This window comes from Protopterus annectens, chromosome 1.part0 (assembly GCF_019279795.1).
Source record: "Protopterus annectens isolate FY-2018-M chromosome 1.part0, PAN1.0, whole genome shotgun sequence".
Classification (NCBI taxonomy): Eukaryota; Metazoa; Chordata; order Ceratodontiformes; family Protopteridae; genus Protopterus; species Protopterus annectens.
Window position 1 is genome coordinate 1386978148 of NC_056725.1, and position 17643 is coordinate 1386995790.

Genomic DNA, 17643 nt, shown 5'->3' on the forward strand with positions numbered 1-17643 from the left:
CGTTTTTCCAAAACATAATCCTGGTCTCAGGCTGGCGTGGGTGGCCTTCTAGGAAGCCTGATATTAGAAGCCCCTCTGAGGAATTGTTTAATCAAAGAATGTGAGAACAGGGGCTGCTGTGTATCATAATGAGCTGAAATGGGTGAGGCGTGGATTTTAATAGAAGAGGCCACTATTGAACAACTCTGCTAGATAGTCCAGGATAAGAGGGATGGAAGGTTTTGAGGAACTGCCTCCTCTAGACTGGCTCCAGGAGCAGAATCTTTTCCATTTCCCTGTGTAAGATTTTCTGGTGCTGGGCCTTCTGGCCACTGTGATAATGTCAAGGACCTGTTTGCTTATAGAGTGAGTATTAGCCATGCTTACAGTTTGAGAGTCTGCAAGTCTGGGTGCAGCATCCCCCCCCACCCCTCCGAGTCAAGGGGTCTGACATCAGGGGAAGCTTCCTGGGAGGCTGTAATGTCAGGCTGCACAAATGCTGTCTGGGCGAATCTGGAGCAATGAGGATGGCCTTTGGTCTCTCCTCCTTTATCTTGATCAGTACCTTGGGAAAAAAGAGCCAGAGGAGGGAATGCATACACAAAGAGGGAGTTCCAGGGGAAGGTCAAAGCATCCACATTCCACGCTAAGTGGTGACACTCCCTGGTACAGAATTTTCTTAGTTGGTGGTTGAGGTGAGAAGCAAAGAGATCCACCTCCGGAGTTCCCCACTCCTGAGTGATTTGGGAAAAGATATTTCTGTGGAGCTGCCATTCATGGGGGTCCAGTAAGTTTCTGCTTAAGTGGTCTGCCAGGGTGTTACTGGGCTATTAGGTGTAATCCCGTAGAGGAGACTGTCAGCCAGAGGCTCATGGCTAGCCTGCACAGAGGGAAAGATTGGGTCCCTCCCTGTTTGTTGATGTACCACATTACTGTGGTGTTGTCTGTTTTGATAAGGAGAACCCCTGGCCTGAGATGGGGTTTGAAGAATGTCAGAGCCTTTTGTACTGCCATCATTTCCTTCTGGTTGATGTATAAGGGAAGGTGTTGGGCATCCCAAAGACCTTGGTAAGCACCCCAAGCAATGTCTGAGGCATCGGTGGTGATGGTCTGCCCAGTAGGGCGGAGGATGAAGGGAAGACCCTTGTCCTTGGCACAGGTCCCTGCCTACCAGAGAAACTAGACCCTTATACAAGGGATCAGAGGGAGAGAGGTCTCTAGAGGCTGAGGGTGCTAACACCAAAGGTTCTTTAGAAACCACTGAAGTTTTCTCATGTGAAGCCTGGCCAGAAGAATTAGAAGGATGCAAGATGCCATGTACCCCAAGGCTTGCAGGAACTTCCTCGCCGTAAGGTGACTTCTGGAATTCAGCTGGGTAAAGTACAGAGGCAGGAAGCTCTGCTTTTCTGGGGATAGGAAGGCCATTTGAGATGCTGTGTCCAGCAGAGCTCCCAAGAAAATGATCCTCCTGGAGGGCGTTTGCTTTGATTTCTTCTCACTGATGGTGAACCCTTAGGAAGTTAGAAAAGTTTTGACAAAGAGGAGGTCCTGGAGCAGCTTTTCTTAGCACTCTGCCTAAATGAGGCAGTTGTCCAGATAAGGATAAATCTGCATATTTCTCTGTCTGCAAAATGCTATGGCCGGGACTAAGCATTTGGTGAATACCCTTGGCAGCAGTAGATAAGCCAAAGGGTAGCACTGAGAACTGAAAGTGTTGTTCCTGCAGGATTCCCTTATGGGGATGTGGAGGTAGGCATCTTTTAGGTATAAGATCACTAACTAAGCATTTTTGGTTAGCATAGGCAGCAGCTGCTGCAAAGTTAGCATTTTGAATTTGGGGACCACCAGGGAGGTGCTCAGAATGGATAGATCCAGGATGGGATGTCAAATGCCCTCTTTTCTGGGAGCAAGGAATAGTCTGGAATAAAGGCCTTTGCCTGTTTGATCTACGGGAACAGGTTCTACTGCCCCCTGGGATATGAGAGTTTGGACTTGTTTCAATGTCTCTGCCCGGTGATTTGGAGGCTAGTGTGGGTACCCTCTTGGAACTGGGAGTTCATTGAAAGAGAATTTGTATTCCTGAAAAATGATCTTTAAGACCCATCGGTCCTTTGTCACAGTGAGCCAACTTTCTTTGCAGAGGGAGAGCCTTCCTCCTAGCTTTTGGTGCGTGAAAGGAGGGCAAAGGGGGGAGAGGGAGTCATTGAGAGTTTTTGCTATAGAAGGATGGCTTAGAACTCCCTGCCTTTGGAGGGGAAGTGGTCCACTGTTTGGTTGTTTGCTGTCCCTGGGATAGGGGCCTGGGTGGTCTGTCCCTGTAGGGCTTACCTTGTCTCTTGTCTGCTAGGTGCAGGAAAGGACCAGTGCTTAGAGGGAAAATTCCTGCTAAACCTATGAGGTTGAACTTGAAAGAAATCTTTTACTGTTTGCATAGATTTTGCTTTGTCTTCCATCTTTTTAAGCACCTTTTCTGCTTTTACTCTAAACAAGTGGTCCTCATCCAAGGGTACATCAATTAATTTAGACTTGATATGATCAGGGAAAGGTTGTTCCTTCAACCATGCATGTCTCCTAATAACACATCCTGTCACTGCTGCCCTGCTTGAGGTTTCTAGGGCATTACAGCCACAGTTTAATGAGTGTTTGGCCACTTGACAAGTAGAGTGCAGTAAATATGCTAACTCATTCGAACTGGCAAAGTCAGGAAAGGTAGAAATCTTTTGCTTTAATAGTTCCAAAGTGTTTACATCAACAGGCAGTTGAGTGCTGTGACAGCTAAGGTTGCAGAGGTGTATACTTTTTTACCCCATCTGTCCACAGCTCTGGAGTCCTTGTCAGAAGGAATATGATTCTTGTCAGAACTAGCCTTAGCTCATTTAGGTCCCTGTGTAATGAATCCTCTGGGTCTGCAGCAGGATTTCTGTACAGGTATTTGTGAGAATCCGGTACTCTGTAATACCGGTCAGGTTTACTGGGATCAGGTGGGAGGGCATCAGGGGCTAAGTTGGATTCATAGAAAACATCATCCACCACTTCTAAGATAGGGGGGATGGCCAGGGGTCTGTGCTGCAGCAGGTCTAGAAACTCAGTCTTTTCTTAGACAGAGGGAAGTCCTGAGATTCCCAGTGGAAATGTTCCCAGAAGGTGTGAAGGGTTTCCCCAAAGGAAGGGTCTTCTGGTGGGAAGGCAGAAGGAATGGATTCCTCTGCATCGGAATCCTCATAAGCAGTCAGAGGTTGTTCCTCTTCACAATCTGAATAATCAGATTCCTCAGAATCCTGCTTTGTCATTAGTTCAGAAGAAGTGCGTCATTTCCTTTTATAAGTTGCGGCCTGACTACCCCTGATAAGGGAAATAAGATCCTTCACCCACCTTAAGCATTTGGGCTTGGGAGGGGGGGGATGGAGCAGGAGTAAGATGGTGGGTAGAGGTAGATTTTCTAGGAGTGGCCTGGCTTGTAGGCCTAACAGTATCCATCGGTGTGAGAGAAACAGTACTCAGATGAGAAGACGTCATTTTTTGTCTAGAATCGGTAGTGCAAAAGGCCTCCTCGGAAGCTGGTTCCTGCATTGCGGCTCCAGACCCAACCGAGGCAGCGACAACCAAAGGCAAGGAAGACTATGAAGATTTCTGCAGCATATCTGACTCCAAAAGGGTCTCGGTAGAGGCCTGCGTAGATATCGTATCAGGGATCAGGGGCTGCGAAAGTGCCTCACTGAATTCCGGAGAATTGACGACCTGCTTAGCGGTAACGTCGTCAGAAGGCTTAGCCTTGTGTGGTCTGTCTCTATCTTTATCTTTGTGTTTTTTCGGAATGTTGGCTGATGGACGCCATTTCAGTATGCGAAGACGGAAGATGAAAATACTTGTCTACAATACGAGCTCTATGACGAATGTTTTTTGCGTTGAGGGCACAGAACCTACAATGGGGGACATCATGGTCTGGGCCTAAACAAGTGATGCAGTATGAATGGAATTCTCAGTGTAGGTCTGCTTTCCACAGGCGAGACAATTGTTTAACTTTTTCAGACATCGGTTAGTGCAAGAAAAAAGGATCCCCATTGGGGTATTTAGCTTTAGATGTTTTCAGCTGTAATTCAAGCTCTGGTGGTGACTGACCAGCACATTTGGGAAGTGCTTCTTCTACAGGCTCCATGGCAAGAAAGACTGACGTAATGGCATCGGCTGCATTGCTTTATAGCACTGACGACCTGATGTCAGTCAACAAGCAACAGCGGCTGACGCAGAAAAACAATGACTCTGGTATTCGGGCCAGCCCAAGGCTGCCACAGCAGGGATAACCCACAGGCGAGGACTGCAACAGTGAAACATGAAGAACATCTTAGGGTTAGATATCGGTCAGGAGCTTAAGCCAACTTTGAGCTTTCAATCACCAGCAAATGTCAGTCACAGACTTTTGGTGTTGACAATCTTGGAATCAGAGAAGTAGATACTAAAGAGGAGTGGGTCCCCAAGGCTGATCCTTGGGGGACAATGATGGTAACTACTTTTTTTGCTGAGTATGTGTCTTCAACAAAACAGTTTGGGTTTTCCCAGCAATCCAGTTTGCTATCCAGTGATTAATGTAAAGAATTGCTTTTAACTGGGTTAGTTTATCAATAATGCCAGAATGTGGAATTGTATCAAAGACCTTGGTCAAGTCCAGACATGCAGTGCAGACAAATATGCCACAGTCTAGTGCCTTGGTAACTTGTTCAAATCACCACCCAGGTTTAAGAGGCAGAATCTGCCTTTACCAAATCCAAACTGGTTTGGGTCGCATTTGAAGGCTGCCTATGTCCTTGTTTAATAAGTTATTTGACTATGGGCTACACTGACTTACAGATAAGGCTGGTGAGGCTTATGGGTCTATAGTTACAAAGATCAGCAGTGGGTCCTCCTTTATAAAGAAGTGGAAAGACTACAGCAGCTCTCCCATACCTATGGCTCAAATCCAGTGGAGAAAATGAAGTTAAACAAACATAACTGGTCTGTCAGACAAGGTTTTGTACGGAAAAGAGGCAGTTTGTTACATCACCTGCTCCCATGCAGCTAGTGTATACAGTCTTGGAGAGAGCACTTAGGACTCGCTCAAAGGAAATCATTAAGTTTAAGTAGGCATGCTAATGTGCTGTGGAAAGTTTGACTATGTCTTCGGGGGGGGGGGGGTGAATGTGTGAGGATATGTTGTATCAGATCATTGCTGAGCATTACTCCTAAGTTTTCTGACATAGCTGAAGATGGCTTTGCGGTTCAGATAAAAAGGCAAAAAAGTGAGATGAAAATCTACTGCCAATCATTAGCGGAATGAGATTGCCCATTGCCACACACTCATTGCTTCTCAACATAGTAGGTAAGATTTGGTTCCTCCCCATTTGTTGATGTACCACACTACAGACATATTGCTCATCTAAATAGCAGTAGTCCTGGAAGGGAGAGCATCTTGAAAGACCTGCAGCTCTAGGAGGATTGATCTCATTTCCAGGACACTGATATGCATCCTGGTCTCTTCTGGAGACCATGTACCTCTGACTGTCCTTCCCAAGTAGTGCTCCCCCCACCCCAGTTGGGAGAAGTCCGTCACTGTGGCTGTGGGCAGGGAAAGAACAAATGGATGGCCTTCAGAAACTTCATCTGAGTGAAGACAACAAAGAAGTTATCTTTTGCAGGCTTGCGTGATCCTGACTGGGGAGGTTAAAGGCTGCTGAAAAATGAATCACTGTACCAACAGGGGTCCATTACAGAATAAGCATGTGAAACCTGACTAAAGGGACTGGGGTGATAGTTATCACCATGGATCCCAAAGCTTGTAAAATTAGTCATGCTGGAAGAGAAGGATGCAGAATTACTCTCGACCTATGATCTGAGCATCATTATGCGAGTTAGAAGAGAGAGGCTATCTGACTAACCATGTCTGTAACTGACTGTGATGCCTAGGTGGAGACACCACTTGCAACAAGTAGTCCCTTGCCTGTAGGAGGAGATGCCTGGTTGGAGCAATTAGGAGCCAGTCATCTATGTAGACACACTCAGAATCCAAGCAGTCTCAGGTGAGGTGCTACCACCGCCATGCATTTGGTGAACACCATGGGGCCTGTGTTCACACCAAAGTGCAATGCTCTGAACTGGTATGACCGTCTCCCAACCGAAGTGCAGATCTCTTCTGGAGTGCTTGCTCATTCTGATGTAATAGTATGCATCCTGAAGATCTACTGAACGCATCCAATCGTCCTTTCACAGTAGGGGCAGAATGGAGTGAAATGTGACCATCCAGAACCTTGAATATTACATGACCTGGTTTAGTTTGCCAAGATCCAGGATGGGCCTCAAGTCCCTTTGTCTTCTTTGGCACTAAGAATAATCTTGAGTAGGTCTTGGATCCTCTGTGGTCTAGGGAGTCCTCCTGGATGACTCTCTTGTCTAGCAGCTTTTCCATTTCCAATGATGTTTCTTCCTTCTGATTAGGTGGAACATCAGGAATTTTTTTTTATTCTTGTAGGAGAAATTTAGGAAAATGGTATGATATCACCACTGGATATAATTCTCTCCACCTAGGAATCTTTTGTTATGGATAGACAGGCTCTTTGGTGCAGTAACAAATGCCCACCCCCAGACTGCCTCCAGAGGGCAACAGTCACCCAAGATGCAGCCAGGCCAGACCTGAAACCCTCCATGAGCACAGACTCCTCTTGTGAAGGGGTGTCAGAACACCAAACACCTTTTTTTTTAAGAGCGCAAGAATGTCTCCAAATGAGAAACCTTCAGGTGAAGGTTTGGGAAACCTTTCCACTTCAGCAAAATTGGTGTCCTCTGTGAGATATTCCTGAGGGGAATTTTAAGTGTCTTCTTTTACATGTTCCCTTCCACAAAACCTCATCAGTGGGATTGTATGGTGAGGTATCAGAAGTGTTGGGAGAGTCCTGAGGGACTGACTGGCGACTTGGATGGGCTGGCTGACCCGGAGGAATGGAAGAGGCAGGCTCAGAACAAAGACCTGAAGGCGGTAGACTGATCTGAGGGGGTAGGGATTTCCTTTCTCTACGTAAAGAGAGAGCCTTCTCCACAATCTGGAAGGCAAAGTGCTTAGGCGTGACTAAAGCCAGCGATAGCACAGCCAACATTTCCTGAACCACCGGCCCCTGAAGCCCTGCAAGCATTGCACCAGAGGATGGTGTCAGACCTGAGCTGTCCAGAGCCAAAGCTCCAAAAGGCAGGGATGGCTCAGATAACTTTAGAGTTGACTCTGTTCCCCCTGATCCAATACCGATACTTCAGCTCCAAGGATTGGAGCTGGCCAGCTCAGGAAGGCTACTTGAGAAGAAGAAAAAATTGTCTTCTGATCTGATGTGGTCACCCCTAGGGATCATGGATTCGACAGCTTCAAAACAGCAGGTCGGATAGCAGAAGGAGAAACTAAAGGGAGACTAATAACAGGCAGCCAAGCTCATGGATCCAATGGAGATAGAGATGGGATTACCCCCATCTGAAATGCGCTCTGAGGAATTTCATCATCTTCCTATCCACTTCATCCTCAGACAAACTCCTGGTAGACATGAGAGAAGACGTAGTGGATGGTGGTCTAGATTGCTTGAGAGGAGACTCCTGCAAGGAGGGAGAAAAGAGTTGAGAAGTTATCAGATCCGGTAAAGTTAGAGGTGAGCGGATACAAGGTGATTCTTATTTAACACCACAAGCATCCAAGGTTGCTGGATCTGACTTTGATACTTTTGGAGGTGGCTCTGAGGAATAAGCCTAAGACTATGTAAGACCAAGAGATTTCACTCAAGTCTTTGTCCTAGGGAGCCAAATCTGACTTCCCTTTGTCAGATTTCATTGAGGAGTTTTTACTCAAGCTGAAACACAGGGATGAGGCCCTTCAAAACAAGCTTATTTCGTCTGTGTGTGCCCTAGAGTTGAAGCCAGCACAAATGGTGCAATCTGCATCTAAATAGGCAGCGCCCAAGCAATAGATACATTCCCTGTGGGCATCCAAATTAGGCATTTTGTGCCCACACGATGCATTCCTTGAAGCCAGCTGGTTTATCAGCCACCCTGGCGTATCTAAAGAAAAGGAAAAAAACAAAACTATAAAAGTTAGAAGAAATCCTTCTTTTATTTTTTTTTATTTTTATTTTTTAAGAGGATAGGAAAGGTTACCCAACAATGGCAGACAAAAAATACCCTAAAATGGGTAGGAAGAGAAGAGAAAGAGGAAAAAACAGTACAAGCAATGGTACTAGAGAGAAATACAGAGTTCTCAGTAAAAATCACAAAGGGAGACTTGCAGAAGAAATTTACTGGAAAAAAAGGAGGAATGTAACAGAAAAACTTGTACATAGGCCACTTAAGAACATTTTCTAAAGAACTCAATGTTTAAACTAGAAAAAAACATCAACAGCCTGAGTGCTAGAGGATCCGTGTCTGTAGTAATATGGCAGCAAATGAGATCCGAGGTATTTTAGGTTGGCGGGATATTATGGGTAAAGGGAGGAGCTTGAGAGCTTGGCTCATAGGATCCGGTAGAAGCAGCTGAGATCAGAAACCCATCAGCTGAGGAATGAATGAAAATGACATTACATGAAAAGGTTTCTGCCGCTATATGGAAGCCATGAGAAGAGAAGCAGAACATCCCTTATTAAACAGAGTTGTCACAGGTCACTCCCTAGGGATGATATATATATATTGGATCCCCTTAGAATAACACCAGTAGTTACGCCAGTAAATAAAGTCAATTATCTGTTTGCACTGAAGCATAATTCTTGGGAATTATAGGTTACTTTTCAACACGAGTTTCACATCCAGTTCAGATGCATATTCGGAGAAGCTTCATTATGCCCCTCTTCATATGACCCAAGGAGTTTAAGTCTCAAGTCATTCACTCCTACATAGACACTGACGAGATCAAGAGTATACCTGGGGTGATGACACTTGAAGGCCCTAGTGACACTGCAGATCCTGGCACCTTACAGGCAGCTAATCATCACTCTTTGCTCAGTCTGGTGAATGGAGCACGTGTGTGTCTAACTATGGAGTCACTTATGACCAAGATGGTGCCAGAAGTATTAGCATGGTCTTCCTGCTGTAAGGGCTTTTTGCATACTAGCTGTATGACCCTTTTTCATAGCTTTGCTTTCAATTGTGTCAGTTTGTGATGTATACTGGCTATGACCTGCTGATGGTGGGTAGCATGCTGGAGGTTGACTTGCATGTTTAAGCTGATGCATAGACTTCAAGAGTTACAGGACGTTTACACAGACATTTTTTTAATTGCATCAGCATAACAACTTTTTGTGACAGTCTGTGGATGCTGTATGGTTGCAGGAGGGAGTAATACTTTCTTCTATAACCCCAAACTGCAACATCCTACTACAGCCCAAGAAGCCCTGCTACTCTTTTCTTGGGCAGCAAATTATCTTACAAACCCCAAACTCCTGTGAATATCTCCTAACCATCCACTCTCCAACTCCTCACACCTAATCATTTTTCTTTCACTACAGATTCCTTTGCAACAATTCCTTACTTCTGTATGTTCTTTTTTTTTTTTTACCACCTTTTTGTTATTAATTACGCACTAATCATTACATTCTCACAACCATCATAACTGCAAAAAACTTAAATGCAACATATCGATGCACTGTTTTTGTCACTTATTTTTCCAGAGGTATTTAACCAATTACTTCTTAGAACATCACATTTAAACTACATTTTATTACATAATGCTCCACAACAGTTAAAAGAATGTAATATTCACCTCCTGAAGCCACATTAGATATAGACAATTAAAATATATGTATATACACACTCCACAGTACTTATTATTCAGCATTACCGACATCTGACAGGCACAAGTGTGCACAGGTTGATACTGCTGGTTACAGTATTTAGTTCCCCAGTTTACTTTAGTTAAATTTATTTAGTTCCCAGATTGGGTACCTTCTGTGTGCAGTCTGCATGCTATCCCTCTCTTTATATGGGTTTTTGTTAGCATCTCTAGATTTCCCCACATTCCAAACATATGCAAAAAGGTTATCCTCTGAACAACCTCTAAACTGCTTATGTGTGTGTGTGTATATATCCTAAGTGGACTAGAATGCTGTTCACAACTTGTTTTATGTTTCACTTCTTCTGGATGCCAAGATAAAGTTTAGATCCTCACAACATTGAGCAAATTAAAGATGGCGGTATCAGAAAATGAATAAATGACTACTCATAGCCTGTGTACCACAAATGATTCTATACTGCATTGCTTCACACATTTTAAAACAGAAACAAAAAATCTTTAATTTAGTGCAGATATAACTGTAGCTGAACCTTGTCTCTCAATGACCATGGGTTCCCATCTCAAACAGCCATTCTCAGTTAGTAAACCAGAAAAAAGTTTGGCCCATATAAAATTCAGATCAGACTGCTCAAACCATCTCACCACAATATCTTACCCTCTCCATCCTCCTGCTTCTCTTCATCACTCTGGCTTTCTTCTTCTTTCTCGAGATTCAGGTCATCAGGAAGGTCTAAAGGCTGAACCTCTGGCACTTTCTCCTGCATTCCATGGTACGGATCAATTTCATTTTCATCATATTCTCTCTGTGATAACACAAAGCAGACCAAATAAGAGATCCACATTACATTGTCACACCTCACTGATGGCAGAAGATGACAAAGGCTATCTAGTCTGCTTTATTAAAAGTGTGTTTAATATATCTCCCCTCCATCCCTACCTTACATCCCTTACCCTTCCTCCACATGCCTTCTTAAATGCATCAAGGGATGACACTGGCAGCATCTACTCCAGTACTCTGTTTTATAACTCTACAGCTCTCTGAAAAGCATTGGCTTTGGAGATCCTGTAAGTAGACAGTATGAAATTCTGGTTCCTCATTCACTCAGTAATGTGAAGTGTAGCTAAAGCTACTGCTCAAGTTACAAGTCTGCAACCATTTGGGTGTTGCTAGAATTCTTAGAACATATGATCAAGGTTACATTACCATTCATTAGCACATATGACCACGGTTACATAACCGCCCATTACCACATATGACCACGGTTGCATTACCATCCATTAGAACACACGACCATGGTTACATTACCACCCATTAGAACATATGACCACGGCTACTTGAAAAATGCACACTAGGACTACAGGAAAAGAAAGGTAAACTTGATTCTTTCTACTGGCATCAGGGACACTGCTTTGCTGATTAAGGTACTAGTCACATATCAGAAACATCAGTAACTAGACTTTGTTATGGATTTGTGTCAAGTACACGGTGGTGGTGAATGACTGCGGTGGTGGTGGTGCTGCGGTAGCGTTGTCGCCTCACAGTTAGACATTGCCCGTTCGATTCTCAGTTAGAGCGTCTTCTGTGTGGCGACATGCGTGAACGGGCGCTCCTTCATTGAAGGTTGGGCGTTAGGCCTGGCAAGCCAGCACATAAAACTCTACTGCCAATCACTAGCGGACCGGAGTAAAGACGCAAACAAGGTGGTGGTGAATATGTAGAACAGTAGTTAAGTGAAGAACAGAAAAGTGACAAAATATGAGGCATTTAAATTAAATACAGACAAAGATCTTATTTTACTCTAGGCAAATGATTCACAAAAATCATTAAAATGCTATTTATTATATTTGTAACCTGGTGGCTGAACTAGCTTAATGCATATTTTGTAGCCACAAAATTGGCAAAGCATACCAATTAATCAAAAGACAGTTACAAACAGCACCAGTATAAGGGGACAGTTTAATATCAATAGTGTGGACAACTGATATCTTTAGGAACAAAATACATTACAAACACATCATGATGGAAAAAGGAAAGAGATACAAACATAACGTAGCATTTTCAAAAATGAACATTTAACACCAGAGAGTGTGCTTTATTGATATCAAACAGTTCTTATCAGGAGCATTTCTCCATACATGCACTTTCAGCATGGTGAGGTAACCCCCATGCAGAATTACAGATCCTCTTACCTCCTGTCTTTTCATATAATCCAAGATGATAAAGAAGGTCCAAATAATACTCAAATCCATGTGGAATGGTACCAGATACCAGAAGATAATAACTGGGATCATACCATAAATAAATTGAGGGGACTCATGCATGGGATAAAGTATTTAGGAACTGCACTGTCCATTAATATTACAGAGTTCTGGAGTAAATTTTATTTTACCCATCCATTTATCCAAATTTCTCTTGAAATGGAGAGCGATGAGCTTAGTTTTACTTGGATGGGGAGTCTGTTCCACAGATTCAGTATCATCTGGGAGATACACCTGCCACTTCAAACCATTCTGTTAATGTTGCAGAAGTTTAGATTCCTGGACAGCATATTTCTGATGCCATTTGACTTGCATAACTGCAATAGGTCCATCAGTACTGGGTTGGAGGATGCCTTGTATGCCAGGCATAGGTCACCTCTTAGCAATCTGTAGGCTACTGAGTATAATGAGTCCATGCAGAATATACTGTTTAAGCCTTTCATCCTTTTAATATGGTATCTCTGTGGCAATTTCAGTTGTGGCATGTGTCTGGACGGATACATGCCAAAGCAGACATTATACTCAATGACTGGCCTAATGAGGGATGAGTAGAGAGGAACAATTTAGTCTCAAGACTTGGGTACAATCCCTTTCTTTAGAAGCTGCCCAATACAAAAAGACTTTCTTGCAACAGTGGATACATGTTGGTCGAAAGTTAGGTCACTGTCCACATATTTTCCAAATTACAAACAACTGGGTCAACTCTTACAGACATATTGTCAATGTAGTAGTTTCCCAGGGTAGACAACTTCCTAAAGGATATGATAATGCAATTGTTGGTATTTAGTTTCAGTCCATTACTTTGGTAGCAGTTATTTATTTGGAACAAACCTTCCTACAAGATGGCAAAGTCATTTGGGGATTCAATGACCACTCCTAGCCTGCAGTCATCTGAAAACTTAGTCAGCCAGAGCAGTTGGTATTGGCTTTTACTTCAGAGAAATAGATGTCAAACAGGAGAGGTCCTGGTACTGGGTCTCTTTTGGGGGGTAGCTTCCCCTCTTTTGAACTCCTGTGCCCCATCTATGAGCAGTTGTCAATCCAATGGATGACAAAGTTGTTTACTCTCAGTTTATTTAGCTTTTCTACTATGCCCGAGTGTGGGATTGTGTGAAGAACTTTGACCAGGTCAAGGTATGTGGTGTGCATCATTTTACCTTAATCCATTGCTTTGGTTACCTTTTCAAAAAAGTCCACCAAGTTGAGTAAGCATGACCTACCCTTCACAAATCCAAAATGAGATACGCTCAGTGTTTGGAGGTTCCCTATGTCCTTACTGATTAGTTCCATGATAAGTCTTTCTATGGCTTTACACATGAAGCTGGTCAGACTTTTGGCTCTGTGGAAAGTCCTCCCTTATGCACAGAAATGATTGTAGCTGTTCTCCATTCACTTGATACCAAAACTGTATGGAGGCTGAGGATGGACAGTGTTGTTAGAGGGAGGAATACTATGCTTCATGCTGTTTAAGACGCATCTAGGTATATTGTCAGGACCCACTGATGTCATATTATTAGCTTTTGATAACACTTTTAGGACTTGCTCTTGTGCGACAGCGAGAGGTCGGTTTCAGGTGCATCTTGTGGGACAGAGGGAACACAGGGGTAAAGATTGAGCTTAATTTATCAGCCAGTAAGTTCATTATATCTTCTTCCTTAATGTAGGTATCATCATTCATATTCAGCTCAACACATTGTAATTTCAGAAGCACAATGTAGCAGACATAGTTAAAGAAGACCTTGTAGTTGTCTCTGGTTTGGGTGGCTATGCTAATCTCAGACTTGGCTTTGGTGGATCTTATTAAGCTCCTGGGTTATTTATTTTAATGACAGACTCCTATCATTCTGGGAATTACTCTTCTCACTTTTAGTCAAAATGCTCTTCCTTGTATTGCAAATCTTGACACTGTGATTTTACCATGGGGGTTTGATTTTGGGGACATGCTTGTTCCTACAGAGTACAGCTGTATCTACGCAGCTGTTTACATGCTGGTATAGTATGGAGGTGTACATTTCTGTGTATTCAGTGGAGCAACTGGATTTGGTGGGGATTTGAAACTTGCCAATCTATCACTTGGGAGTAAGTAGTTTGTCTTAGAGAAACTTCTAAAGGTGCACTGGACGGAAAGAGTCCCTGGTTTCAATTTTATTTCAAAGGAAACATCTTTATGGTCACACCTAACAAGTGATGAAGAAACATGGGGATGGTGCAAAATGCCCCCATGTTAGTAAGGACAAGATCCAAGATTTTGCTCTCCCTAGTGGGTACTCTAATTGTTCCCGGGCATTTGTATTGACAAAGTCCAGGAATCTCTGTGCTTCTGCACTACTAATGGTGTAGGTCTCGCTATAGTTGCACAGTTCAAATCACCTAGGAAAAAGATACCCGGCTCAATGCTAAGTGATTCCAGCTCCTTCAGATAGGCATTACAGCTGATGCAAACAGGTAATCTGTTAAGGGTTCATCTCCCAGGCCCATTCTTACAATTATTAAAAGTATCAGAACTTGTCAGAAATTTGGGATGCATGGCTAGGCTTAAAAGGCCCTTGTGGCCGTTGGCCTATTAAACACCTTTGAACCTATTTGGTCATAGCAGTAGTTCTACAGTTAACCAATATGTGGTATGGGACTTTACTGATGGTTAGTTGGATAAGCAGTTGTTCAAGTGCATCACGCTGCTTTACAAGCCTTGATGACTGCCTCTTCTGGATGAAGATTGAGACACCTCAGCCATTCTCCTCTCCTGTGCAGCAGCTGGTCTAAATGTGTGAAAGGCATTATAGTTCTGCACAGCCTGAGTGCTCTCTGCTGTTTTAAACCATGTCTCAGTCACTACACAGATGTCTACATCCTCCAGGGTAAGAAGAGCTTACAGGGAGTGGAGATTACTGTTAAGGAACATAGCAAAGATCAGTAACACCTTCACATTTTCCTTTATGTTGGTAGGTTTATCAGGTTGACATTGCCTAAAAAAGGCACTTTGAGAGTGGACAATGTCTTTGCCAATAATCAAAAGCCTGAAGGGGACAGATGCTGGCCATCCCTGGCAACTATCATGGTCTGTCAATCATATTCTGCTAGGCTGACAAATATTGAATTCCCTTTGAATGATACCAAAACTACAAAGTACCATAGACTAAAATGTTATGTCAAGTTACCAACAGTCTTATTACAGCTCCTTCCTGACTGAATAATTCCATTTCAGTTTGCTTTTTGTTCCAGCATTATAATCTTGTGCAGATCTGTTACAAGCCATTATTTATTTTGAATACAAATATTTAAACCTTCATACGCCTTCTGGTATACTACATGATGCTACAAAAGCTTTTCCACTTAGAACACATTACAGTGCTGCATTACATGAAGAACAATCTTCCAGAAATGTGTATTCCATCTACAAAGAACCTCAAAATAGGTTCACAGGTGTATATTTGGCCAACGACCACTAGGCCCCTTAAAAGCCTAACCTTGCAACCCAAATGTGACCCACAATTTTGACTTGTATTTGATTTATAGGGGGTGATTTCCTGACTGCCTGTGTCCAGACACTGGAGCCAAATAGGAATGAATTTCCGATTACCCATTCATTGGTCTAAGTTGCGCTTAAATAGGGACAGAGAGAAACTCTGCTTCACATGGATGGAAAGCCTGTTCCAGAGAATGTGAATTCCCTGAGAAAATATCTCTCTCTCTAACATGACCTATTTATGATGCAAAATTTAGGGCTTTTAATCTAGTAGTTCTGATGCCATTTGTTTTGTAAATATGCATAAGATTCATCAAAACAGGGTCCAGGGATGCCTTGTATGCCAGGCAAAGATCACCTCTCAGACATCTGTATTATACAGACTAAAGATAAGGGGCTTTGGTGCGATCTGCTAGGACATTGTGTTTACTCCCTGTATTCTTTTTGGAAGGAACCTTTGTGGACATTCTAGTTGCTGCATGTGTCTGGTCAGGTACATGCCTGAAGGGGGCATTATACTGCATGATGGGCATGATGAGGGATGAGTACAGCGGAATGATGACCTCTCTGGACCTAGATGCCATGCCCTTGTTTATAAGTTGAGCAACATAGAAGGATTTTCTTACTAACTTGGACACATGTTGGACGAAGGCTAGGTTACTATCTACATGAGTTCCCAAACCCCTAACTAGTGAATCAACTTTTAAGTGTGTGTTACTGATGACAGTTACCCGGGGTGGCAGTCTTCCCAAAATGTACTAAAATATGTTACTTGGCATTGAGTTTTAAGCCACAGCTTTGGCGCCACGCATTTATGAGTATTAGATCTTCCTGAAGGGTGTTCTCATCTTGGAGGATTCAATGACTGCTCCCAGTTTGCAATCAAGTACAAATTTGATTAGCCAGAGGCTTCTGACAACGGCTTTGATATCCAAGACGTAGATGCCAAAGAATAGAGGGCTCAGCAGAGAGCATGGAGGACTCCACTGGTTTCGATGACTCTAACCTCCTGGGTCATATTAGTTACCCATTTACCTATCCAGCGTGTTGCAAAGGGGTTAATATACCTAATTCTGCACATGTTTTGACAATGTCCAAGTGGGATATTTTATCAAATGCCTTAGCCAAGTCTAGGTAGGCAGTATGCATAGTTTCCCCACATCCACTGTCTTAGTGAACTTTATAAAGAAGTCTACCAGATTCATTAAGCGTGACCTTCCTTTGACAAAGCAAAACCTTGATGGATCCCATTGTAGTAAGGAACATGTTTGCTTCTTAAAACGATGTTCTCTTTTCCATTATTTATGGGTGTACAACAGGGATGCTCCTCTCCTTCATTTGAGATATTGAGGAATATCTTATTATAGCTTGATGGCATCCTACAAGGTCCAACTAAAATTAGTTAGCTTATGCAGAGAGCTTAATTATATTTTCAAATGACTAAAGGCTCATTTTGTGAGGAATATATTTTCTAAAGTACAATCTCAAATCAGAAGAAAGATTAATTTGCTGAAACAAGCTCATTGCATGCCTTACCCTTCTACAGTCACTTCAACAGATCAAGATGCCACAACTACTCTCCAGAGATTCAAATTCATGTGTATTAGTTTAATTCATTATGCAAGTCCACACAGTAAACATGCAGTGTTTTCAAAGAGATTATTCACACCTGTATTTCTTCATAATTTCTAGTATATTAAAAAGTTTTTACTTTCTGTGGTTGTTTTTCATTATCAAACTTATTGCTACCATGCACCTAACTTGGATCAATACAATGAGATGTTTTGTTAAATTTCCAAGGAAGAGATCACCATCCCATTTAACGTAGACAGCAGCTATATAAGAATTTTTAAACATATACTTTCTTTGCCCAGACCATATTACATAGTGATTTAGCAAAGAACTTTTTCGGTTTGGTCACACTATAATACAACTCAACTTTCACTTTAAAATTAATATTAAAGCTATCATATTACATGACATTACTCCTTTTGAGTGAAATGTGTTCAGTAACAGAAATTTCTTATATGCTACTTTATAATACAACATGGTTGCTTGACAGTTTTTTCTGTGTAGATTAACATTTCTTGGGAGCAGAAAATATGTTTCCATGATTTCATATATTATATATACTGGGGTGGAGGGGGACTTGCGCTGG

The 17643-nt window shown here is 42.7% G+C and overlaps 1 protein-coding gene across 1 annotated transcript in view; it reads right to left on the reverse strand.

Moving 5' to 3' along the window:
* Positions 1-17643, reverse strand: part of MDN1 (midasin AAA ATPase 1) — a 3484183-nt gene that overhangs the window by 395926 nt on the left and 3070614 nt on the right. The window contains exon 88 of the mRNA XM_044071809.1: positions 10416-10563. Within this exon, the coding sequence (XP_043927744.1) occupies positions 10416-10563 (148 nt within the window). The remainder of the gene's footprint in view (positions 1-10415; positions 10564-17643) is intronic.